General features: G+C 39.7%; 1 protein-coding gene across 6 annotated transcripts; it reads right to left on the bottom strand.

Moving 5' to 3' along the window:
* Nucleotides 1–577: 577 nt before the first annotated feature.
* Nucleotides 578–26,706, bottom strand: MORF4L1 (mortality factor 4 like 1). Of its 6 annotated transcripts, none has more exons than XM_052807359.1 (14): nucleotides 26,565–26,706; nucleotides 21,673–21,719; nucleotides 18,388–18,455; nucleotides 16,524–16,589; nucleotides 16,013–16,099; nucleotides 15,196–15,276; nucleotides 12,441–12,503; nucleotides 7,029–7,054; nucleotides 6,323–6,411; nucleotides 5,914–6,015; nucleotides 4,184–4,272; nucleotides 2,731–2,903; nucleotides 2,301–2,385; nucleotides 578–1,293 (listed from the first exon to the last, which is right to left on the bottom strand). In XM_052807359.1, exons 1-14 carry the CDS (start codon nucleotides 26,602–26,604, stop codon nucleotides 1,209–1,211), a joined length of 1,101 nt encoding a protein of 366 aa, XP_052663319.1. In that variant the 5' UTR covers nucleotides 26,605–26,706; the 3' UTR covers nucleotides 578–1,208. The 6 variants fall into 6 exon arrangements, with proteins under 6 accessions (XP_052663319.1, XP_052663320.1, XP_052663325.1 ...); XM_052807360.1 differs by having other exon boundaries at nucleotides 16,524–16,550; XM_052807365.1 differs by lacking the exon at nucleotides 2,301–2,385.
* Nucleotides 26,707–26,791: the final 85 nt, after the last annotated feature.

Genomic DNA, 26,791 nt, shown 5'->3' with positions numbered 1-26,791 from the left:
ATACAAGGCACCTTGAAGTGTCAGACCCTCTCCTATCAGCATTAGTTCAAATTCCTCTTACCACCTATTTCAGCTTTTGCCACAGCTCTTTTCGCAATGGTACTTAGTCAAGAATCAGGAGCAAGGGTAACAGCTTCCAGAAAGACATTAAAAACAGCAGCCTGAGCAGTACAAGTCACAGCACACCTCACTTGCCCTCCAGTTTACCATTTAAGATACTACTACACATGGAAAATTGAATTAGAATGGGAAAGTGATTGACAGAAGCCAGGCAAAGCGTGCTCTCAGGGTTCAGGCTTTTAAGAAGCAGCCTTTTAAGAATTCTGCAACAAATGTAGTAAAACTGCATTATCACTACTTACAGACTATATAATGATCCCAGAGAAAAAGAATCCACTTTCCCCACTGGAACGGGATGCATGGGCTTTAACTACTAGTCCTTAGGATTAAAAAGAAACACAGCATCTCCAAGTTAGTACTGCAGAACTTTATACTACACTTAATACACTTAGGTCATACTTGACAGGACGCTGTCAAAAGGTAGTGACTGATGCAAATACAAATATTAGAAACAACATTTGAAATTAAAAAAGTTTATTTGAAGATTTGTAAAACAGCTCTTTGAAAGACCAACATTTCCAAGACACTACGATATGATAAAGCATTTTCCTATTGTTAGAATATAAAAAAGTCACAGTCCTTCAACCACCTAAATAAAAGCATACATTTATGGACCAAACATTTTACTTCCAACACCAAGAAAGTAAATGGGTTTGAAAGTCAGACAAATCAATAGCACCAACACTAGATGATCACAAGCCCCATGGGTCTGAGAGTCTGCATTTGTCATTACTACACAATAAAGCAGGTTAGTGAAGCAAATCTTAATGTCAAAACAGACCTACAAGCACTGAAGAGTTCGTACAATGAAATATCATAATGCATTTTTTACATTCCATTGATGCAAACAACAGTAGCAAGCCAGAAACACCAAAGAGTTCCCATTAAACTCCAAGCTTCCATTTCAGGACAAGAAATCTTCAGAACTTACAAATGCCAGTTCCATTTTAAACACACAACTTTATTCACTTTATGTTTACATAATTTGTGCAATAGAGACATGTGCAATAGAAAGGTGAAGAACAAGATGTAGAAGTGGACAGTATTACAAGGATCCAATTATCACTTCACTGTCAAGCAGCACAGTATTATACTGCTTTCCGATGATACTCAGGAGGGGCTACTTCATAGTCACTGGCGCTAAACAATGCAGAGGAATTCTTTGCTAAATACCTATAAAAAATAACGAAAACATTAAATTACCTTCTTGCCTAAAGTCTCCATTGTTTAGCATCAACTAAGCTAATTACTAGGTGTTTGCCGAGACCATAAAACATGATTTCAAGAGTAGAAAACCAACATGTATCTACTAAAAAGTCAGCTGTGTAAAGCAATTAAAGATTCGACAGCTCACACCAAAAAAAAAAAAAAAAATTCCAGACAAGTTGTCATGCAACTCTGGCTCCAAGTGAGCACAGGGAAGTTAAGATTAACAGGATGAAACAGTTTACATTTGAGGTTCAGTCAGCTGCTGTACCAAGAATCCATTTACTACTGATGGTACTCAAAGGGGTAGAGACAAGACATTATGAAGTTCTGTCTGCATAAATATGGAACTTGAATGATGGCTAGAGCAAAACAAGCAACAGTCAACTAAGTGCAATAGCAGAAGATAAGCATTAAATGCCGTTACCCCTCATTGAATGGACTCAGGGATGTAACATGTCTACAGCACCACAGGGTACTGCAGTGCACTAAAGCTACAATGACAGTCTGTCCCATAAATAACATTAGTAAGGTTCATCTGTTTTTAACATTTGCTCAATTGTTGTTGAGTAACTGTTGTGTAATTTACTAGTTTGCTGTAATTGTCATCTGCTTTTTATAGCAACTACAAATAAATGCTTCAACATTTATTTTGAAACAAGTAGTAGACTCAAGACAGTTTAAAAGTGCAGACTAACAGATACATAAACACACATCTAACTAGCAATAACGTCACTATTAACTGGAGAGAAATTAAAACCAGTCTTACTCATGTTCTGTACAACACAGTTTGAGAAAGCTTCACTGCAATCTTTGGTGAAGATACCACACACAGGCTCAAGATATAGATATTTTATCTATATATCTATATCTGTGTGTTATATAACAATCATTCACTGAAAATAGGCCACATGACAAAAGCCTGTGCTTACTGAACTTTTTCTTTCTTGCTGAAAGACTTAAAAAGTACTCACTTTAAGAAGTCATGCAAATAGTTTAACAGCAAAGCCAGGCTCTTCTCATCAAGAGGAGTGTAAGCAAGCATAGCTCCAATTCGTACTGTTTCAAAAGAAGTAGTACTTGTTAGTTATAAACAACAGCTTTAACAAGTATTTAAGTACAGTCTAGAACCTTACAGTTAGCATATAAAAGCAGCCCAGAAGTCTATTCCAAGATATAGAAGCTCACTTAAATTAACTAGACTACTGAAAATCCATTTCCATTCTAAATTCCTGAGTGGCTCTGAACATTTTAGGTACACAGAGTAAGGAAAGAATGAAACCACATTTTTCATAGTTGCTTGTCAAATTTCTGCAGTTCACATCCACTGAGTCTCAAGACAAGAAAAGGAAGCATTCAAATACTTCTAACTGCTCTTCTTCAATCTCTGGAGATCATACTCACCAAATAACCTCAGTAGGTGTGGAGCACCATAGACCTGAGACATTGGAGCATCTGGGTGATCTGCTAAAATTTCGGCATATTGGGGCCTCTCAAACTTGTACAGCAGTTGAGTTCCCAGCATGACATTGAAGTATTCTTTAATTCCAGCCACAACTTCATTGACTGCGTACTCCCTGGTAAACAGAGAAAATGCTGCAAGTCTTGTTCTAGTGACTGGATGGACACAAGATGAGACTTGGCTCGGTCAGTCCATCAAAATCATAAAGATCTTTCACAAGCCTTCAGATTTTTCAAGGAAATTTGTCTGGAGACCTTAAAATGTGCAGCACAGGGAGCAATGCATTTCAAGACCTCCTTTAAAAATGGACTGTTCCGAACTCAGTAAGAATGTAGGCAAACCAAGAAAAGCCTTGCTTTTAGTCATCTACTCACTTAAAGAAATTAACTCTTAGAGAGTCCTCTCAAGCAACAGTAAGTATTTTTAAGAACACTTACCCACTCTTCTGTTTTCAACCAAAGTTAATCCCAACTCACACCAGTTTAAAAGTGCAATACTACTTTAAGCAATCAGACTGAACTCCTGCTGAATGGAAAGGGACAGCCACCAAATATTTCAGGCAACTGACCCTTTCTAACTAGGCCTCTCAAACTCCTGCAGGCCTCCAACTTCACAACTAATTGAAGAATAACTGTATAGGAATTAGCAGTGACACTGCACATCTGAGAAGTACAACCCCCACTCCACCCTGCAAACAAATTTAGGACAGACATTAGGACAATCACATAAAAGAATGTTAAAACACCCTGACAAGTCAATAATATGCTTCCTCTTGAATGGAAGAAAATAACTTCACATTTCTAGTTTGTCTCCCTTTAAAACAGGGAAGCTTCATTCAAGAATAAACACACCTTGTTTGCTGTCAGGGCTGGACAGCTGGCGTAATTACAAGTAAGAATCTTCAAAGCTATCACCTCAAAGTAATTAGCTTTGCCCATCTGATTCTTTTAACAAGTCATCATCTACCTCCCTGTCCCCCACCCCTCTACCTCCGTGAGAGAGTCCACCCATACAGTAACACGTTGCTCATCTGCTAGGTAGCTTTTTTGATAGTTTGTTCTGCTCGTACATAGCAAGTGCCAATAACTTTATTCACCCAAAGTAGGAAGCCTGAGCTAGAATGAAGGGGTGGAGAACTATTCACTTGACTTTTATCAGCTTCCTTTAGGAAAAGGCCTAAGGAACATAGGGGAAACAGAAATAATATCCAGAAAGCAGACTGCATTCTTGAATTACCTCCTCAATGGTTTCTAAACTCCTCTATCACCTTGGTCTTGGAACATGAAGTTAGACGTAGGGCTGGGACATGTTTAAGAACCTTACTAAATTTTCCATGAAATACAGGTCGAACAACAGCAAGAGAAATATTGAAGGTTTGAAATGGCTGCCACTTACTTGTTATCAGTATTTCCTCGTGATTTTTTGTAGTTTGCATAATCCTCTAAAATGGAGTCAACGTTCTTCTTGGCCGGAAGATAAAAGAGCTAAACAAGAAGCAAAACCGAGCAAATACGAGTTGTCTAATTTATGCAGACATTTATATCTGCATGCTAAATTTAAATCAACATACATAAGGACATTTCTAGAATAAAACTTACAGGTTCAGATGTTAAATGTTATTAAAGAACACCCAACTGTTTTAGTGGTGCATACAAAAAAAATCCCGTAACAGTGACTATATCCATGTTTCCATTTAACACTTACACTGCTCAAAAGCAACCTGATGATGAACTACTGAAGCCACCCCAAGAGTCAAAGGTATGCAGCAAAGCACACACATGCCCCTACAGACCTGCTTACACCAGGCCACACAGCAGTTACAAAAACAATGGTGACCATTTTTGCCTATTCTTCTGTCTGCTCCTCTTCTTGCATCCACAGTTCAGCACCTGGCACTACTATTGCTGCAAAGCCAATAAGCCTGCCAAGCATCTGCCAGGAAGTTTTGTTGCCTGCACAGTCTGAAGAATATCAGAGCTACATTAGAGCTAACAGAATTGAAGAAAAATATTCCCAGCCACGATTCACCAAGGATTAACTTCCATCTTTAACACCATACACAGACCATCTGCACCCACAGACACTAGTTCAGTTGTATATGGCAAGGCTCAGTAGTACAGCAAATTCACATACTTGGGAGTTTTTTTGAGGCATGGGACCCAGTTCACTTATCCATTTCCTTTCACAAGAGCACTACAGTCTGAAGACATTCGGGGGGAAAAAAAACCCCAAACCCTAAATCTCCAGAATTGGAGTCAGCATAACACACAGCAGTGCTTAAGCACCTTTACTGCTGATGCAAGTCTAAGATTTGTATTCACCAAGAAAATCAGCCTTATCCACGTAGGACTTGAACAAGATTTTTACATGTCTGGGATTGCAAGAACAGAGACAGCACCTCAGAGCAGCAGTAAGTTAGAGCATGCAATTGCAGCCTATCAAACAATAACAACCAGTTTTCAACAGTATTTTCTATGCTTCTTACCAATTTTAGTAGTGGTTTCATACAAGAAACAAGTAATGATTCATTAATACTTTTTAGATTCATGAAAGGGTTTTATACTTTTAAAATGGAAAGCAAAGTTTAATTTACTGTATCAGGAAGCTTTATATGGATCCAGCCTGGCAGAAGTTAAGAATCACTATCCTAAGTGGCAGCTTTCTGTCAGAGCTGTAGAACAACTTAAGATACTTGCTGAACTTGGCAGTAACACATAAACAAGGCAGGAAGGAGCCGAGGTAAAATAGGCATCACATGTGATGTTCCTACAGACCAATTCTCTGCCAACTAAGTAAACTGTTCAAAACCTACCAGCAGGCCAAGAATGCAGAGAGTTAACATCACACTTAAAGCTTAAGTATTTAAAATTATTTGCCTTTCTAGCTTATGCTTGATTAGACCAAGTCTATTCTACAAATTTACATGCAACTCTGCTGAGCCACAGTCCTACTCACAGGTGACCTTTGGTTAAAATCCAACTGGAATAAGAACTGTCAAGTAAGCCATCAGGCTGCTGTCAAACTCCACACAAGAGATTTCACTACACTGCACTTGAAGAGGGTATGAAATTCTAGTTTTAGTGTCCTCACCTATATATGGCCAGATTGTTCTTTTGACAAATTACCTGCTTTTGCCTGGTGATCAAGTCCCAGTCATCTACCAGCCATGGTTTCAGCTCTTCTGGGATTTTCACCTTTACTTCAACTCTGTTCATAAATGTTTCTTCCTGAAAAAAGTGAAGCCAGACTAATTACTTTCAGATAACTGTCCAAGCTAAGAGTCACCCATATTCCTTGTTTTCACAACTGACATACACCACTGGACTGAAGAATTACTACAGTAATTCCTGTAGGCTCCACAGGGAATAAGGAAATAGCTTAGATTTTTCAAGGCCACTTGGGAACCTTAGTTTTGCAAGTTGTAGCATTTCACACTGCTATACTGCAGGAAAAAATACTGCTGCCTGTATTTCTGAGCAAAGCAACCTTCCTGTTTTCTATCAAAAATCCTGTGAGGGAATCAGAAATACATACACTTTCAACTGTTGGATCTACTCGAGCCCTCTTCTTCCTAGGAGGCTGAGGAGTCTCACTGGTACTGCTCCCTTCTCCAATTCCTGGAGCTGTACAGAAGACAGACATTATGCTGCTTAAGAAGTCTAGTAAGTCAGTAAGAAATATCAGTAAAGAAAGATTTAAAAGAAAGATTTAAAAGTAAGACTCAGACTTCTCTCAGGCCACCTTTTCACTTGTGTTTTTGTTTTAAATATTACTTGTATTCTGGAAGTCCCACATATTTGTGACAGTTTAAACTGCTGTATTTACACTTATCTGAAGATGGAGGTTTCTGCACTAAAACCAAACCAATATGTCAGTATCTGTAATGTTCTTCAGAAGAATTTTTGGAACCAGCAGCTCAGCTTTGCAGATATGCCACATCTCCATCTCATTAAGGAAACATAAGTTTGACTTATGAAATTATTTCAACAGATCCACAGAGATACACTTTGCTTTTAATTTGCAAGAGGTCAAAATCTTGACAGACTGAAACAAGTAGTTTGTGTACAAACCAGAAAAGTATGCCTTCCTCCTGACGAAGAGGAAGAAGCATCTGAAGTCCAAGATGAACAACACAAGGTGATAGTAGGTAAACTTAACTGAGGCAGATTTAAGGTCTTATTCCAGCTAAGAATCCTTCACTAAGGATATCCACTTATATACAAAATAAAGGCATACTTACTTTTCTGTTTGTTCTTTTTTGTTTTCCTGCAAGAAGAACATAAATTATTGCAAATATAAAGATAGCGGTACTTAAAGAATCGAAAGTAGAAAGCCAGCAAAATTGTCCATCAAGTTCAGAACAATGAATGAATACTGAGTAGCCTATGGAGTATTTAGATAAAAGCACATGTAAGAAATGTCAGATATGACTTAGCATCACAGTTACGACACAAGATTTTTCATGTAACTGGTTAGAATTCACCATTTTGGGGGGGGAAATCACTAAATTTAAACCTACAAAACCCCAGAAGGCATGCCAAGAACGCAAGTATTTAAAAACAGTACTGACTGACACTTACGCAAGTAACATCTACAGATGTTTCATACTTTCCAAGAGCTCTTGGAAAACTACACTAGGTTGTAAGGTTTATTTCTGTATTTCAGGGATCACTTCGGGACAGAATATGGGACAAGGAAACAGAAGTGCTGGGAATTATGAGATAAATCTCAGTCAACTTCCAGTTGAATTAACTTCCAGTGAAGTATTGAAAAAACCCACACAGGTTTACCACTACAGCAGTAGAGGGAATTTTATGTAGCACTATCAGAATTATATGCATGAAGCTGCATGGACTGCCTACAATTGCATCATCAGCTTTTAGGGGAGATCGCGATTACACTTGCCACTTATTAGAAACATTTGGAACAGTACTAAATAGCATTGTCCCTAATAGTTATCTTCTTCCAAATGCTTCTCTCAACACTTACTGTTTCTAATTTACACACTTCACACTTCTCTAACGTCTCTATCCTTAGCCTTTATTTTTATTCCAAATGAAGAGCTGTACTTCCAAAAATTTTAAAAGAAACCTGAAATACAATGCACAGGACACAAATATTCAGATAGGTCAAGAGTAACAATGACAAAATTAAACTGTCCTAACAGGTATTTTTGTTATTATCTGAATTTTGTATATTTACTAATTAAAATTTTCTGAAAATGGTTAAGAATACTACTAGTCATGTTTCAATTTGCTCACTATTAATAGGAGTCCAGTTAAACCTCTCAAAAAAATGGCAGATTTTGTGGATAAAACTCTTTACCAGTACAAGATTATTTCCTTGGAAATTCACCACTATCTCAAGTGACTCTTGTATTCAGGCTTTGAACTGGGTTTATCTGAATCAGGAAGTAGGGTTTCTAGGAAGGTCTGAAGATAAGAAGAGTAAGGCTTTTTTCAAGCTTCAAGTCAAACAACCATTAGGCTTAAACTGTGGGCAGAATAAAGATCATCTCTTTCCAGGAAGAAGGAACAATTGCCAAGCTGAGTCACTGAAAATGGACTTCTGTATTGAAGAGAAAGTCTTTTCCTCCAAACCTAGAGTCAACACGGAGGAACAGGGAGTCCTTTCCAGAATTAAAGTCACAAAATAAAAACAATGTTAAGCATTAGTCTAGGACCAGAGTCTTAAAAAATCGGGACAGGGAATATAAAGTACTTAAACTACCACAACTAGGACAGTAAACCACATCTATGTTACTGAAGCACAAAGTCTAGCATAAACCATTGTAGGCAGTTGCTTGTGCTCTCCCACCTCATTCCTTATATTTCAAGTCATATGCCTCTGCTTCAAGTCAAAGCAGCCATCTGTTTGCAAAGTCTAAAAGACAAATCTGAGTTAGAGAACAAACAGAAAGAGCTAAGGTTAGAGACAAAACATTAGCATTTGGCAGACTTTTGATAGCCTGTACAGTGGACTGTCTAAAGTAACACTCTTCATGAGGTGAAGACAGCTGTGCAAGGTGAAGTGCTGCTGTTGTGTACAGTAACTGAAGCATGCAGCGCACTTGATATCCGGAAGAAAGACGCAGCATCTGTATCACAGAGGTTATGGACAGCCCTACTGATAGAAGTTGTAGCCCAAGATGAGCAGCACATCTTAGATAACTAGATTCCATTAATCAGACCAAGCAGACTCATTTTGAGACATACAGCTGAAGAACACCATGTGTGTTCCTCATGATGGCAGATAATGTCTTCCTGCAAGGACAAATGGAATGCAAGTCCTGAAGTGACACAAAACGGTGAAACATATCTAGGATAGGTTAAAACACATCCGTTTGTGCCACTTCACAACTACATTATGAACTGCAAGCCCTATACCGCTGTATAGAAGCAGTACAAAAACTTAAATTGACTTCTCTTTATATAGCAAGTACAGCCCAGCTGCTATTCTTCATTCACGTATTTCTCTATTGAGTAGCATTTTTCACTGAAAACTGACAACAAAACTAAAAAGCAGCATGGAGGTTTCAAGGAAGCTTCTGTGGAAAGAGTTTTAATTAAAAGACTGAACAGAAGTGCAAGGTGCTAAAGACCTTGCAGTTCAAACTTAAAGGATGCATCCCACTGTAGTCAGACATTACCTCCTCAAAGAAGCAGGGCCAGCAAGCAGTTCTGGTAAGAAGCTAACCCAGCCCTTGTTGCAGGGTTCTATTTTAGCAGAACAGGAACACAGAGCTATAACAAGAATATTCAACTATTGGGGATCAAAATGTGAGACTGAATTAGAAAGCCAAAAATAAATGAACTACTGACATAACCATCTGAAATTGTGTAGAAACAAGATAATCAGTAGAAAACAAACAGTATTACAGCTTACAGAACAGCTCACAACAATGAAATGCTATATATCAAAAGTGACAGACTTGGAAGGAAAATAAGCAGTCCATGCCACAAGAGCATGGACCTCCAATACTGAACTTCCAATCTCAGTATCCAAAACAGGAGTGTGTACACGATCAAACGGTAAGACTAAAGAGGATGCCATAGAAGGCAACATACTGGAAGATTACACTTCACCTTTCCACAGAGATTCATCAGAAGAAAGATAATCTTAAGTATCTGTCACAGAACCTTGGATACCACCTCAAGAAGCCAGCAATCTTTGTACAAGAGTTGGTGTTAATGCTCAGAGCTCTAAACTGGAGCGTCTTCTGGACATATCTAGAAAACTGTCAGTAGAAAGTAAAAATAGCTTAGAAAATAGAATTCAACACAGACAAATGACATCAGGAAAAAACCAAGACTTTGGATGGTTTACTTACTCCACAACAGTTAGTCCATGACCTGGTAGATAAAGACGTTGTGGACAATAACAAGTATTTTACTTTCCCCAAATCCATGTGCCTTTTAAAGGAACTTAGAGGTCTGTCAGAACCTCCCTACTATAGCTGGTTAAGATATGAGCAGCAGAGAATGAAAGTAGTTATCACTTGGTCTCAGGCATTTGAGTTCAATACATTTGTAAATGCCAGAAAAAGGAGATCAGGTGCCAGTTTACTGATAAAACAACAGTTGTAACTAAGCTATATGAAATCAAAGTCTCTCCTAATACAAGCTGTATAATAATAAAAAATTAAAAGATTCAAGTGTGAAAAATAAGTATGTTGGAAAAAAGCGTGAAATTAGCCACTATTGCTCATGCAGCTTGGTCACTAACTTAGCTGTGAGAAGAAGCATTCCTATGAAGATTCAATTAAATCATCAAACATTATTAGCAAAAGGATAGAAAGAAAAGTCAGGATTATATACACATATGACTCCTGTGCCTGGTCAGGCAACCTAACCTTAGAAAGCACACAATAGAACTAGAAGAGGTAAAGAGAAGAAAGAATAGTTGGTAGTGTACAACAACTTCTATACCATGAGCAACCAGGCAGACAAGGGCTTTCTCAAGTTGACAACTGGACAGGAAGAGGAGGGGAAATGTGGTAGAGGTATCACTAGCAATAAAAGGTAAAGCTTGAAGAACTAATCAATCTTTCCTCAAGATAGATGGAAAAGACCAAAAAAACCAAAGCAGCAGACATTAAAGAGACAGAAGGAGTCATCCTCTTTCCTCCCCTCTTCAACACAGACAGTACTGAATTAAAATGAGAACACGCTGCCACAAGATGACGGGGATGCCAGAAGTCCAAACGGTTCAGACATTATTAGATAAATACAAGAGTCCTACAAAGGGTTATTAAACCCATCACATGGATACAGCCTCCAGCTCTAAAGTCCCTTAACTGCAGACTGCTAGAAGCAAAAAGGGTATTTGGGGAAGAGCATCATTCTAGGCTTGACTCACTTGATTATCCCTAAGCACATGTTACTGGTGACCATTGGAGAGCAGAACAGGTTAGGAAAATCTCCAGCTTGAGCTGGTGTAGCCATTCCAATGTTGTTACAGCCCTAGACAACTGGCATGTAGACATATTCATATGCTGCTTGACATTTAGAGGACTTGGAAGTAGCTTGTGAGAGCTACTAGCTGTGCCAAAGATAGCAGAGGATGCCACAAGAGACAAGCAGCAGGAGCATATGCTTCTGAGTAATACGTTCAGATGAAGAACAAGACTTCTATTAGAAGAAAAAACAGTAACTCCCAAGTTGAGATAGTGTTTTGAGAGCATCTCTGATGAGACTGCTTGCATATAGTATCATTTAAAAACAGATGCTATTCTCAAATTTGTTATTCAGTGCCGTATCTTCCCTCCAGAACACTCTCAGTTGCCCTTATTTTCCAAGCATCTGTTAACTCTGATTGTTTACTGATTTTTTGAAAGTTAATCATATTAGGCCCATGAAAGGTAGCGTAAACTCTTAGAAGTTGGAGTTCAGCAGAGTGACATATAAAACAGTCTGCAGAAGCCAGTATCTGTAGTGTTCTATTTCATTTTTGGCAACTGCTATACCCATACAAAAATTTTTTTCTATGATAGCTTCTAGCTAAAATAATTATTTTAAAAACAAATGTATACAACCTGCATTTCATGCATATTTCTATTTCATCAAATATTGCTTACAAATAGGCCCAAAAGCTTTTTGAACCAGTTGCTGCAGTTTACAGAAACAGTTATTCTGAACAGACTCAAGCCAACAATAAAAATATAGCACATTAAGGACCAAGTTCAAACCTCACATTTCTAACACTATCTATCATAGCAGCCTTGCTCCCAAGACTTACAGAAGACAATGCTGTTTGTTACTGATTTCCACAGAAGCAGAACTCCAGGCTGCAGTAAACATGCAGACCAACTGTAACCCTCTAGAACTATCCAGTTTCAAAAATCTGAAGTCAGTTGTCCTCCACTTCTTTTTAAACAGCGGACACACTGAATGCATTTGACTACTCATACTGTACCCTATCCCAACTGAAAAGGTATACATTTCAGAGAAACTAAAAAGAGGTGGTCCATACTGGCTTTAAAAAAAACCAAAACGATATACTGCAGTACTTATAATTGTTAACTGAACTGCTACCAAAGCTTACATTATTACAGCTGAGGACTTTAAGAGTCTCTGAAAGAGAAATCTATGAAAGCATGGAGATTTGGATTTCAGGATGAAAATCCTGGTTTGACAATCCATCCTTAACTCACCGCGTCGATATTGTAGGGGTCTCCAAACAGCAAACAGTATGCGCTCCATCTCGTCTGAAAAATCTAGGCACAATGGGGGTTGAGTTAAGGAAAGAATGTCAGACCTAGTGTTTAGCCTTAAAGAGAATCTATTTAAGATTCAAAAATTTACCTTTTTAGCAGCATATTATAGTCTTACTGAACATTCGTGGAGGATAAGTTGTGCTTAGATTGTTATTTCCTTTCCATTATTGTTTGGCTATCTGAAGAATAAGTTTCAAAATATAAGTTACCTTTCCCTTTGTCTGATCCTCCAAGAATGCTACAAAAGGTAAATTTTGAGGCCCAAATAGGTTGACAGTGTTACCCTTTTAGAATAGTTGTGTGATCAGTTTCTCCCCCTCCCCACCATCAGTACTTTATGTATCTACAATGACCTTAGATTTATAACAAGAGAACAATCCAGAAGTGTTATTTTGGAACTGTATTTTGAGATTTTTCAGAAGCCATCTTGCCTTTAACGGTAAGCAGGATGTGAGCAGCAGTAGTTTGGTCAATAACACATCAGTATCACAACCCTGCATCACTGCTAGAATAAGTCAAAGTATTTCCTCTCCCTCGGCCTCCAAATAGGGAAGAAAAATAGGGAGACTTTGTTGAAAGCAGCACAGGTCTAATTCAGAAGGATGCATTGGATGCTGATAATGGCTAGAGACTAGGAGCAAGATCAGTGCAACAAGCATATGGGACCCTGTTATAAATAACTTTCACAATGCAAGACTGCTATTCTAATGACAGGTTTTCCTTCCTCCCCTTTACAACTCTGAAAATCCACCATCAAGGAATTAATTTTTCCAATCAACTTGAAACAGAAGTTTTAGAGAATTAGGTTATCGTCTGTTTTGCTATGCTGGAAACAACCTAGTGATGACAGCAAAAAGCAAAGCCACTCCATTTCCCCAACTGGTTTCAACCAGAAAGTAAAGACAGACCTGGTAATATGCTTTCAAGCTTTAGAGTTACACAGAGGCTTAAGACGAAGTCATTTCTACTGTGTGGGTCTCCCCTGGATGCAACATTATTAGGTGTTGTTGAGAGGATTAAGCCAACTTTGATTTCAAGCACAGGTTAACATTTACCATTTACTCAGCCAGAGAGAACAACTCATCCCACTGCAATCAGTCTGAACTACCAAGATGACTAAAGCTGACAGTATGGGGAACCCTAATCCTGAAGTTACTATTGGGATGTTCTCTGTAATGCAAATTGTAGACATTTACAATTGAGTCATCACTACCTGTGTCAAAGTTACACATTAAATTAATGCTACTCCCACTGACTAAAATGCAAGACGACTCAGGTGCAACAACCACTTAAGCAGCCGAATTAGTAATGGTCATAATTTAGATCTGCTTAATTAGATTTTAATGACATTCATTAGGAACTGTCTAAACAGACATTTGGTTGGGTTTTTTTGCCACCCCCAAATGAAGACAAACAGGTGTCTAGGTCCCTGTCAGAGGTCCATCCTGAGCTGACAGAGCACACCAAACCAGTGGTGTTAAAGCACCTCAGAACCTACAGCGACAAGACCACAAGGGAGCATGCATGCAGCATTATCGCCAAATCCGTTGGACTCCCCATCCCAGAGACCAATTTACAGCCTTGGCTAAGCTTTGACTAATCCCAAAGTGAAATCTGCATTCAGGATCTAGAGGGGAAAAAAAAAACCAACAAAAAAAAACCACAACCAAAAAAACCAAAACACACCACACTGCCAAAACCCCAACTGTATCCACTACTGCTGCACTTCTCAAATCAATGATACATATTTTGTAACATAAAGTTGCCCCTAAATGAGACATGAAATCTGAGGCTGCTGCCAAATGCTCTTTGTAGGAATTGATGTCATTTCAGCAGCTTCCTCATGAAGACTAGAATCATAAACGAAGTTAGGAGTTCAAAATATCACATTAGTAATGACCATCTTCATAATTAAGTGTAGTACTATCCCCACCAGAAGAGTTTCATGGCACATGAGCAAAGAGCAGTAGAGCTGTACTGATTGCATGAAATCTAAACATAACACCATGCAAGCCTATTCTGAAAAACGAAAATGATGGAATGAAAGAAAACTGACAGTTACATCCTGAAATTATTTTTTCTAATAAATGTCTGAGCTTGCTTCTGGTCTCTTAAGATGCAAAACCATTTTTAATAGCGTATGGGTTTAGTTTTGTCAAAAACAGCAAAACAAAGACTCTTTAAATGCAGTTTTAACAATTGTACAGTAAGAAGGCAAGGTATTTTAAGGATTTTATTCAAAAGTACTTGCACGAACTGTAAAATTCTATATAGAAACTGATTTCACTGAGACACACAAGCCTTAAGAGGACTCACCACTTTTTGAATGTCAGTTCACTAACTTAAGAGGAATAGAGCGCAAAAAAGCACAGAGTGTTAGTGTCTACTCAGTACCTTGATTCAGTATTAAACACTGCACAATCTAAGAAGGCAGTTTTAATAAAATACTTCAACAAAGCCCTTTTTGATATGACAAAAGCGAAACAACTTTTGTATGGGTTGTGTCAGAAGTAATGTAGTTTAGCCTGCAGAACCATTCTAAGAAATATACTATTTAAAGATGAATAGTAAAACTGACAAGCAAAAGTTTGGGAGGTTTTTTGGGTGGGTTGTTTTGTTTTCAGGGGTTTTTTTTGTTTGTTTGCTTTGTGGTTGTTTTTGTTAGTTTGTTTTTAACTAAAAAGCTTCTTACACTTCAACATTTTTCTGCTGCAGACCAGAAGTCTTCTTGCCTGGAGCAGCACCTCTCATCTTCCCCTCTGCATATTGTTCCCTTTAAAAAAAAAAGAGTAAATTCGTAAGACTTTAATGGAAAAAGAAGCTTTTTTCCCCTCAAAGGGTAACAGGTTATGCAAAACATTTAGATAATGTCTAGTAAATGGCTTTGCAAATCAGTATGCGTCACGAGCAGGAACAAATTCAACTCAATACCAAGAAAATTTAGTCTTCTTCATACAACACTTAGCAGTATGAACACCCATTTCCTCCCCCTCCCACCATCCTTGTTATTCTGAACCATGCGGAAGCAGCACACTGCTTCCGAAAAATATAAACCAGCTTCTCAATAAAAGCATTTCTATTAAAGAAATACAATATTAGCATTCATAAAAATCAAGGTATTTGTAGGCATCCTGAAGCTGTCTGAGAAGATCCCTACCACTTAAAATATATTAAGGATACTGCACAAGGGTCATTTTTAGCCACCTAATTTCCACATTACAGGATATACTTGCAGTTAGTTAGGCTGCCTGTTTCATCAACCCACTCTTCCTTAAAACCTCAAGTCACCATTTTAAAATTAAGTAGCAGCTTGCTCTTTCTAAACTGCTAGAGGACGAAGATCAGAACACCTCTCTAAGCCAAAGCATCTCAAGAGTAAATGAACATACGAACACCTCTTGAAGGCTTTATTTTTTTTTAAACTCACTAACTTCCCTTGATATATAGTTGTTGGATGGAAGCTCTATAAAAAAAAATTACTGACAACGATTTCTAACAAAAATACTTACTGATTGGCCTTTTGAAGTTCTTTTTGTTTCTGCAAATTGGTATCCACGTATTTGAGCACTCTGCTTTCTGGAACCCATTCATCCCAGCTGAAAAAAAAATTTTAAAAAGTCAAATGATCATTCAAAACATTACATAATTGCATTCTACACGCAACAGTCAATTAAAAGCTTCACAGAATTTGAGACTGAACTCTGCTTTTGTATCAAGTCATGGACTGGCACAACTGAAAGTGTAAATTACCAAACGCATTCCCCACTTACTGAAGCTGTAATGATTTTTCTAGGGAAATGTAACCCTCAGTCATTTTCAAAGAGTTTCCCAAACTCGAAGGATGGGCAATGTAGAAGGGAGGGGACTGTCTTTAATTTAAAAGAAGCATCTCAGAAAAATAAAAATTTTCTACACTTGCTAAATTATGGGACACCTGTAGCCATAACTATATTATGAAGCAAGTTTCCTTTATCTATTCCAACATTTTATAGGTTAACAAATTCAGCAATAAGATCTTACTGTAAGAAGAAGAGCTCTGATTTCTGTCTGTGAAGGAAACCAAGATGGCATGAATATTTGAAGAATCTGAAGTGAACGATTTAAGAGAACAGGTGTTGGGGAAATTGCCATTACGAGCAAGAATTCCACTTTGACAAAGAGTGGATAATCTGAGCAATCTGACAATTTATTTCAAATAAAACACATTAAAAGTGGCCAAGTTATTCTGAAGTACGCAAGGTAAAACTCTTTATAAAGAGAGTTCTGTGTCATTTTCATTTCATGGCAATAGCTGCCAGTCTTAGAACATGGAGGTGTACAAGAAGTACAAGGTCTTCAAGAGTGTTAAGACAAGGCAAGCTTAGCATCCAAAAGTTAGAGAAACACATTTTCAGCTGTACACATTCTAAGACTATGTTTTTAGGTTAGTGCTTTGGTCAGATATTTAAGCTACTTGTCTTACTCCTGCCTGTACAGCTGCAAGAGACCTTCAAAAGAAGTGCTATATAACTGTGCAGCACATTATACTGTATGACGAAGAAACTTTTTTAGTATCCTAACTGTTGATATTTGCAAAAAAATTAAGAAGTCAAGCAATTAACAAGTAACAAAGGATCACAATTACAAAAACCAAGATTAAGGAGTCATATTGCCCCAGTTGTCTAGATCTTGCAGCAACGCCACTTTTAATGTAGTTAATTGGAAGCTTGAAGGCAAAAAAAACTCAAACAGCGCAAGCAAGAAAAGCAGGAGTCACGACATCACTTACGGCACCCTTCATCAGAGATAAACAAGGAGAGGAAGTATCAAATTTATGCTGCCTCATTAATATACAACAGCCACCAGAAGAACCAATTACACTCCCTGTAACTGTCGGTGTTTACAATAAAACATTTATCTGTGCATTTAGCAGGGAGGCTGTGCAGATGCATTTAAAAAGTTACATACTAAAACATTAAGTTCAGCTTTTAGTCATGTCAGTGAGATCAAGATACTGGTGACTAAGTCTTCACTCTAGAGTCTGCAGCATTAAAATGAAACAAAACAGGAAAGTGCTCTCTGAAAAGAATTCTGGAGTCTGAAGAGCTGAAGCTTTTAATTGCTAAGAAAAACCCTCCACTTTTCCTAAGTTCAAAACCTAGTGGCAGAACAGAATTCAAATGAAAGAAAAAAAGACAAGTACATAAATGCAATAATGTCATGAAAGTATTCACCTTTAATGGGCTCAACATTTATTTCATGGAGACGCCTTTATTCTTCAGCCTCTCTCACCTAGAATCCTACCATTTTTGCAGAAGGGAAAAGTATTTCTAACTTTACCTCAGCATGAGAGGCAAGAGCTGAAATACAGGCTAAGCCTGCTGCTGTGAAGGACTAAAATAGACAGCCTTTCCCATTCTGAACACAGCCTTCAGTAAGCCATGCTTCTCCAAATTTCTGCTACCAAACTTCTTTGCTAAAAGTGGTATAAAAGTAAAGTCCACTGTGTATTTGAGTAGAGTTTTGCTCCACCTCAGTAGGGGTTGCCTCTCCTACCAACACATAACAAGGAAGTTTTTGTACTAGTTACTGCTGCCAGGGAGGAATTACAGTAACTATTTTCAAACTTGAACAAACAAGGCTATAAAGCATCACCATTAGTCTACTGACACCCTAAGCCAGTTTGTCTATACAAAGCTCTGAAGGGTTAGTTAGGCAATGTTTTCTTTGTGTTACTATAAATCATTGACTTATGTATAAAAACCATTTAGGTCAATTTCAGAACATCTCCTAAGGACAGGGACATGGTAGTGCTAGTCCATCAAGCTCACATTCAAACTGACAAAGCTTGCGTTTTCCCCGTAAAGGACAATGAAATGCTGCTTTCATTTTATGCAATACTTACTTTTTATTCCAACCACTGTAATGGATAAAGTATTTCACTTGCTTGTCCTTTATGGCAACCTTTACACACTGGAACAAAGAAGAAAGTTCAGTCAGTACCAATGAGAACAAAGAGATCTGAATGAGCTTTGCTTTTTTAGCTTTCAGAGTTTAAGCATGCAGAGATTTCCATGCAAGCGACTGAAATACCAGCAGCTATTTCACAGCAGAAAGTAAGTTCTCTAACACAAGTTACTGCCTATTTACAGATTTGGAAGGGCTAGGCAAACAAGCGACTCTACTCAGCTATCCAAAGGGACACCTTCATTCACAAGAAGGATCAGAAACCCCTGAGGATGACCAGAAGAGTAAACAAGCAGTCACTTAACTACCCCCAGGTTAGCCAAAAGCCATTCACTAGAGAGCTTGTTCACATGCAGGCCCCTACCTCACAGACAGGTAAGCTGGCTGAAGTAGAGGAGTCTTCAAAAGTAAAATAAATAATATGGATCTCTACAGCCACAGAGAGAGCATTATATTCAGTAAAAAGATTTGCAGTAAGGGCTTTTTCTAGGTTAAGAATGTATACATGAGGTAAATAAAAACAGTTACTTCCATCAAAAGACTGGCCTATGAATACAGTAACTTCCTCATACACTAATATTAAGGCAAGACCATTAGAAGAGAGAACACATATATAACAGGGTTGCTCCAACCACTCCACAGTATCACTCAGATTCAGCAGTGTCCCTCACAAACTCTTCTGCCTTACAGTTTAGCACAGACCTACTCGCGGCCTGCAAGACCCTGCCTCAGCTTGGAGGAATATATTCGGGTGAGCTGGAACAACTATGTACGCTGCCCAGTAACAATACAACTTCCTCCTGCCCCTGCAGTCTGGCATGTAAGAGCTCAAGCTACCACATTTATGTAAAAGAAAAAACACAGCCAGAGACATGCCTCTTCCTGAAAAAAAAAAAAACAAAACAAAAAACCCCAACAAACCAAACCAAAACCAGCCCAGAACAGAAACTACATAACCCTAGTTAGTTTAATTATGTGCCCAGCACATGTCCCTGAACTTCTTGGCTATACCAAATTAAATCCACCAGCTTTGGCACTTCATCCAGAAAGTTATCAAGTCTTGCTCTGGAGATGTTGGGATGTAGGTGCCACTGTACCACTTTAACAATGAAATAACAAGGATGTTGTAAAACATGAAGAGTCGCCCTCTTTGGCTCTAGCTTTTAGTCCCTTTTTCAGGATTCTTTCCACTGAAGTAAAAAATTATGCATAGAAGTCATAATTGCTATTTTCTTGCCATGCTAATTGAGTCACCTCCTAAGTATTTGAGAGGGCAGAGCCCTCTGCTACACAACATTTTCTCAAGACCACTGTGGTGACCTCAATGTGGTATACCCTCTTCCATTAAAAAAATTGTCAACTAGAGAGGAACATCATATTTCAGTACTAATCTCCAAAATGTCATATACAGAACTTAAACGCAGTCTCACCCAGACTTGCAACTAGGAGTAAGGATATCCTAGTCCTGTTTACCATACTACTGCACCAGTGGCTCATTTTGACAGACCTGAAGTTAAAAGCCAGCCAAATACAGACTGCGTGCTTAAAAAGCATCTACTTGTTCTGAAAAATATAAGAACTGAGCATGAAGTAAAAGAAGATTCAAATATATTTCTGTACCAAAATCTTTTCCTTCCTGCTGGAGGTTAGAAGTGCCTTAAGTGAATCTCATTTAACTCTGCATTGTACAGAGATGTACAAATAGTTACTGTTTGCCATAATTTTTCATACTACTCTAACACAAATGAGTGCTTCTCTCATCATCTTGCTACAGGAAGCCAAGGATACAGTCATCAGGAACAAAACTTATGTATTGAGAATCACAGAAGAAAAATACATCAAAGGAACAGGAGGAAGGCTAAGGTTATTATTCATTACTACCTACAAAGAACCTTTGTAAAATTAAACCCAGTTCCTTCTGCCATTTCAGGAGCCCAGAAGGATCCAGACTCTCAATATAAATAGCCAGCCAAAAGCCATCGTGCCAAATGGGAAGTCCCTTCCAGCACCAAGCTGGCAGAGCCAGTTCCTGCAACGCTCATTCCACTCTGTGTAAAAGAGAAGAGGGGCACAGCACAGCATGAAGCAGCACACCGCTGTAGCAGCTCCGGGCTGTTTAACTGGCCAAAGAGTTAAGATTGCTGCTAACAGAAGTTTGTTTCCACAGAAACAGACGCCTTGATTGCTCTCCTCTCTGTACTAACACCTGGACAGGCACTGGCTGAAGACAACACTCTGAGCATACATTCACAACGAACTTGTCCTCCAGTTATAGAGCAAGGGAGAGAACAGAGTAGAATCACTCAAGAAAATGTTTTAGACAAGTACGTCCCCTGTCAATGCTCTGGACATTATTTTAACATTAGAATGACTATTTCCTGATAGCATGAAAAGAGACATCAAGCATTTCTAGCTGCCTCCCTACTAACACCTCTCTGAAGTTGTCCCATCAGTTAACATTTACTGACACTAAAAGCGGATGGATTTAAATCTGTTTAAGGTGCCCCAGGCATTTCTGCAAGTCTTCTAATCCACACGGCTACAAAAGCCCTCTTTTTCAATTTCAGAGGAAGTAGAAACAGGCAGTCAAGTTAGGAGCTATACCTTCAGTAAAACAGATGCCATGGCAGTGACATCTGCTTATGGCCCACAAGAAATGCACATCATTGAAGGCATGCAGAAGAAGTCTGCAACTGAAGCAGTAGGGATACTCCTCCAAGTCACAAATTTGCAATGCATGGTTTCTGCGGTTAAAAACGCAGAACTGAGAATGCCACTTCCTTTGCCACTTTAATCCAGCATTATCTCCTGCAGCATTGTTCCATTTGAAGACCACTGATTGTACTCAGCCACCTACACCTCTGAGGATGCTCAAACTGCAGCTAACTTACTAGCTCATGCATTAGCGCCAGCACCAAGTCCTATGGGCACAAATGCTTTCCAGTGTTCTGGGAATACAGGTGTATCAGATGTTCAACACTAAGACCACCCAGGCTTTAGTAGTTAACCAGAATAGCTGCATAGTACCACTGGGTTTTCTGAAAATTTTCTATAATATAGAGCTCCAGGATTTAAAACTGATTTCATACATTATCAGGTTTTTGTTCATTTTAGTTTTAGTCCTTAATCCCATCTAGTGAGGCACAGTAGGTAAACTAGTACAATTCCTTATTTTCTTGGGGAACAGTCAGAACCATCTGCAGCAGTAAGCAACCACACATACCTTTGCTTCATAAAGGAGAGGTCCATGAAAACAAAGCACTCGCTCACCTGAAAGAAAGTTGCAGATAAACATCTTAGAACACCACCAATGTGCCATTTCTGTAAAATATGTCATCAAGTACAAGACAGCATGAACCTAGTGTCAACCCAGGAAGAAATTCAAAAGCAAATACTGATTTGAGAAGCAGGCTGGTGTTTGAGAAGCAAATTCACTCTTGTACAAAAGAGGATCAGAGCTCTGATTATTTAGGCCATGAAGCAAAGATTCCTGAGGACTCCCTGAAGAGCACTCATGCAAGGACAGCTGCATGCAAACGATGTCCAAGCCTGCCCAAAGTTCTGCAGAATGGCTGATTACTTCTGCAAACAATTGGCACCAGAAACTTGCATTCCTGCTCATACTTCCAGCCACTGTCAATTCAAATTATAGGCACCCTTGCATCCTATTGCAAGGCTGGCAACAGAGAACTCCTTCAAAGCCTTGAATTTCAGATGCAGACACCAGAACACGCTGGCTCAATACAAATGGACTACTTCAGCCTAAGTACTCAAGCAGTAAGCAGGTAAAACTGTCTTAGTGTAAGGGATTCTTTAGTCTCCACGACATTGCATTTTGATTCAGAGCAGGAAATTATCTCTCATAAGAGATGTCACCTCTGCATCTTAAGCTTCTGACACAAATGAAAGCAAGTGTTGTTAGTGCGCCTTTTCCTGCAGGAGGTACACCACCTGGTATTTCTAGTTCAATGAAGTCAGGAAGAGAGAGATCCCCACATTGTTTCCCCATCTTACTTGTGGGATAGAAGAATGCCAGGTTTGTGTAACAGCAAGAAAAATCGTTCACTTTGTGGTTTTTAAGTAGGAAGAGATTGTTCTTCAGTCTGGTTGGGGTTTTTTTGGCGTTTGGTTTTTTTTTTTTTTACCCTCAATGGCAAGGTCTTATTATGCAGTTATGTTGTGGGAATTTGAACGTACTTAGCACAGGATATCTGAGTACAGATGTTTCCTTCTTGAAAGCTGCAGTACCTCACATTTTCAGAGAGACAAGCTGTGTAATACACTCCAGGGTGTAGCACACATCCAGTTCTGCCACTATTTCCAGGACACGCAGGACAGAAGAGAGCTCTCACAGTCACCATGTGCAGGCTGTGCAGTACACATGTCCAGGTACTTATTCAGTCCTCTGACTGGGCTGGGAATGAGGTGTGCAGAAGCAGGCCATCTCACCAGTTAATAGAACTCCAGATGTCTTCTTCCTTGCGAGCAGCTCAGGAATGACTAGGGTGGGGAAGGACCAGTTCATGGGCTATAGGTTTAAAAGTACCCGCCATTGTAAATTTTACTCTGCTCTTCAAAACCGCTTTCTGCATATTCAAGTGATAAATACAGTCAGTGGCACATTGTACCATTAACTTGAATCCTGTTCAATTCTGGCTTTATTTTCCTCTTTATCCAACAGACACATAACATGACATTGATGAAGCTTTTAACCAGATGGGCTCTAAACAGACACTCGCTCTGCAAACAGAAATTGAACATCCCCACAGCTCGATTTTTTTTTTTTTTTTTTGTGAGGGGGCAGAGCAGTTCTTGCAGTCATTCCCAAAACACACTGCTGGCAGGATCAGGGCAGTTACACAGTTTATCAGGTGGCTGATGACAAACCACCTGTTTTTGCTTGAAGCAGATGAGGGAGGACTCAGACACACCATTTCACCACCAAGACTGGGAGACAAATTGAAACAGCAACGGGCTCTTCAACCAGCATGGCTACTATCACATTTCATCTAACACATCCAGACTCTGATTGAACAAGATGCAACTATAAATTTACTACTCATTCCTACATTGACTGAAAAGAACTGCTGATGTTTTAAGATTTCATTATTATCCAATCTGTAGGATCCCATGCTCTCCATAAAGCTGAAACAAGCATTCACAGTAAAGTCTAAGAACGCAACTAGGTCAAAAATGTATTTCAACTTGTAAAATGTATCAAGAAAGAAAAAGACTTAGATTCTCACAGAAGTGCCCATTTTGGTACATGCAGTACTTTTACTTAAAAAAAGAAAATGTCTTTATAATCAGGGCTAACAATCAGAAGTTACATTATTATCCTCACGTGTCACAGTGCTCACTAGTGCTACTGGAAAACATATCTCTGTTTCAATTTTTGTGCAAGGTCTTTCTAAGTAAGGTGTTCACAGTTACCAAGAATTATTTTATTTATTTTTAAAAAACAGGACATGAATCTCAAGTTTTGCAGAAAGGGTTCTTCTGTTTTCATGATAGCCTAACAGGCTCTCACTCCTTCCCAGCACAAGGCCTCTCCTCTGAGCCTACAGACCATTCTCTCCTACACACTGCCACCACTGCAGCAGAACACCCACACCTATTCCTTATCCCAAAGACGGTATTTGTAGGAGAACAGCTCTTCAGCTTAAATAGCTGGTAGAAAATATTGGAACATGCTAACATGCTCTGTTAACACCCCTAGATGCCAAGCTACACAGAGCATTTCTGTTGCATACGAATGGCTTCCACGCTGGTACCTGGCCAGCACACATTGCTCAAACACCAGTTAGGCTCTGAACGGGCATGTCTTCTGGTCTCACCACACCATCAAAAAGCTTCATGTGAGGAAAAGCTCGGGGAAGTCAGAATTCAACTGCCCACTCCTTCGAGTGTTTTACATGCAGAGTATTTATAGAAACAAGAGGTTCTCAATCTGTGGATCAACGATACAACTACCAATGAAGCCTTCCCATCCACATCAGAGCTGCAGGCTAACTAGCATCTTCAGAACAGACCAGAAAACACAGCAGTCTCATCAGCAGAAGAAAAAAAAACTGCCTTAAGCAACTCAGAAGTTGGAACTGATATCTGCAACACTTTTGTATTTGCTTAAAAAAAAAAAAAATCAGTGTCAAAATGTAGAACACCTGAAGTACCTACAACCCTTAATTCATAGCTGCCCCTATGCTGATCTCATTTCTCATGCCTGCATAAATACATCAGCCCCTTCAGTTTAAGGGGTACTCATACTTCTAGCTTGACATTTTTATTTCCTAGCATTTATAGGTTTTCACAATAAATTCAGCCTCCTCCTCACCCTTTGCTTTGTGAAAAATGCCACTCTGGATAACTTCTAAGTCTACCTATCACTCTTTAATGTACACTTAGCTCGAAAATCTACAATTAAAATAATTTTCATTTGTCATGCTATGAAGGGCCACAATAAAGCATTTAAGTTCTAGGCCTGCAGGAAGCTTCATTCACAGCACTCTTCTCCCTTTTTAATGTCACAGTTGAGATCACAAACATATTTACATTGCGGAGAAAAGCCTAAAATTTTTAACTTCTGTACTAGATTTAGGTTGCACATATTCCTACAGCTGTGAACGTAATTTTAGCCTGGAATTCTACTTAAGTTTTAGTTTCTGCAGTTCACTTGATTTCACATAAATTACTATAATGTAAATCATACATTAAAATCTTGATTATTTCTGCAGGTTAATAATACCATTGGTATTAACGTGTGGCATGGAATGCTGATGCACGATTGAAAACGTTCCGACACAAGCAGCCATGAAGCACACACAATTACAGTGTTGTTTAAGCTACCCAGAATGGCCGGCTTCCAGTCATTCTGCTGCAAACTGCACTTCTAAACATAAATCACAATCCTGTGGAAAGTCCTGCTTAGAAGCCAAAGTGAGGGACAGATAGAGAAGAAAGGGTGATGTAAGTTTTCATTTACCATTGTCTAGCATTTTCATTTGCCTATATTAGTATCAACCACAACCATTATCTAAAAAACCAAAATGTATGCAAAATAAGTCTCAGGAAAAGCATCATCCTAACCCTTATTCATCTAGAAAAAAAAAATCTGGTGCTTTGTTGTAAATATGGATTCCCATACAACTGCCAGCTGTAGTCCAAACACTGCCCCTGTGAATCCTCCTGCATAAGGATCCCTAACTGCACTCCCTGTCAAGTAAAAGCAAATAACGACCATGTTTCAGACTCAAGAAAATAAAAATCCCGACAGACTTCAGAGATTCCAACAGTTTTAATGCCAATGAATGTCCGTGCCTGCAAGAAAATGAGGCATATTTAGAATAGCAGAGGACAGGAAGGCCCCACATCTTCTTGGTAGGAAAGATGAGGAACAGGAAGAGAGACAAAGACTACTGGAATTCATTTTCTTCCCCATATTCTCACATTGTTAGGGCTGAGCAGTGAAAGCTAAAAACCAAACCATCCTCTGTGCTGAGGAACCATAAACATTGGAGTCCAAACCCGGCCTAGCTGAAGGCCTTATTGAAAGCTTGCCTCAGAGCCACAAGCACCGCGAGACGGAGCACTGTAATTACCCTCTGCTTTATTACAAAGGAGAGACCTGGCCGAGGGCAGAGGCTGCCTCCAGCCAGGGCCGGCCCCACCTGAGCCCCGACGGAAGAGGGCCAGGACTCGGCCTCTCAGGAGCCTCCTCCACGGCCGCCCCGGGCCTTTTCGCTCTGCAGTGTGCCCGCCGCAGGTACATCTCCTCGGACTGCGACTCTTCAGAAACGGCGGCGGGATTTCCCCCCGCCCCCGCCGTTAAAGCGTTTCCTTTGTTTCTTTTTGGCCCACCCACCAAGGAAACAAACGGCAGCAGCGGGCTGAAAGCCGGGCTTTCCAGCGACCGCTGGGTGATGCGGCCGCGGGAACCCACCGCCGCCGTCCCGCTGGGAGCCGGCTCCGGCCTCCCCCTCCCCACCCCCGGCAGACGCCCCCGACCAGACCAGGCCTCGCCACCTCAGCTTTCATCCCCACCTCGGGCCCCTCCCTTCCCCACACCGCAAGCCCCAGGCCACGACCTTCCCCCCCCCCCCCCCCCCCCGCACTCACCCTCCTGGAATTTGGGCTTGGGGTCCTGCTTGGGCGCCATTTATAAGTGACTCTCTCTCCTCCCGCCCCCTCCCCGCGGGGGCCTCACCACCTCCGCCGCATCATGCGCGGCCGGCCCCAGCGCCCTCCGCGCCGCGCAGGCGCGTTGCGCCCCGCCGCATCCCCCGTGGCATGCTGGGACTTGTGGTCTGCGGCGGAGCACCCCGCATCCAGGCGTCTTCCCCCCC

This window comes from Harpia harpyja, chromosome 14 (genome assembly GCF_026419915.1).
Source record: "Harpia harpyja isolate bHarHar1 chromosome 14, bHarHar1 primary haplotype, whole genome shotgun sequence".
In the NCBI taxonomy this organism is placed as follows: domain Eukaryota; kingdom Metazoa; phylum Chordata; class Aves; order Accipitriformes; family Accipitridae; genus Harpia; species Harpia harpyja.
Note: the sequence above shows the minus strand (reverse complement) of the source record. Positions and strands in the feature narration are given on the sequence as shown.

Excerpts from the sequence above, each read along its gene's own strand:
- MORF4L1 (XM_052807359.1), bottom strand. The coding sequence starts at position 26,604 with ATGGCGCCCAAGCAGGACCCCAAGCCCAAATTCCAGGAGG. Across the intron at positions 16,100-16,523 it reads TCAGAGCTCTTCTTCTTACA|CTGGGATGAATGGGTTCCAG; the intron begins GTAAGATCTTAT and ends TTTTTTTTTCAG. Across the intron at positions 4,273-5,913 it reads TGATCACCAGGCAAAAGCAG|CTCTTTTATCTTCCGGCCAA; the intron begins GTAATTTGTCAA and ends CTTCTTGTTTAG.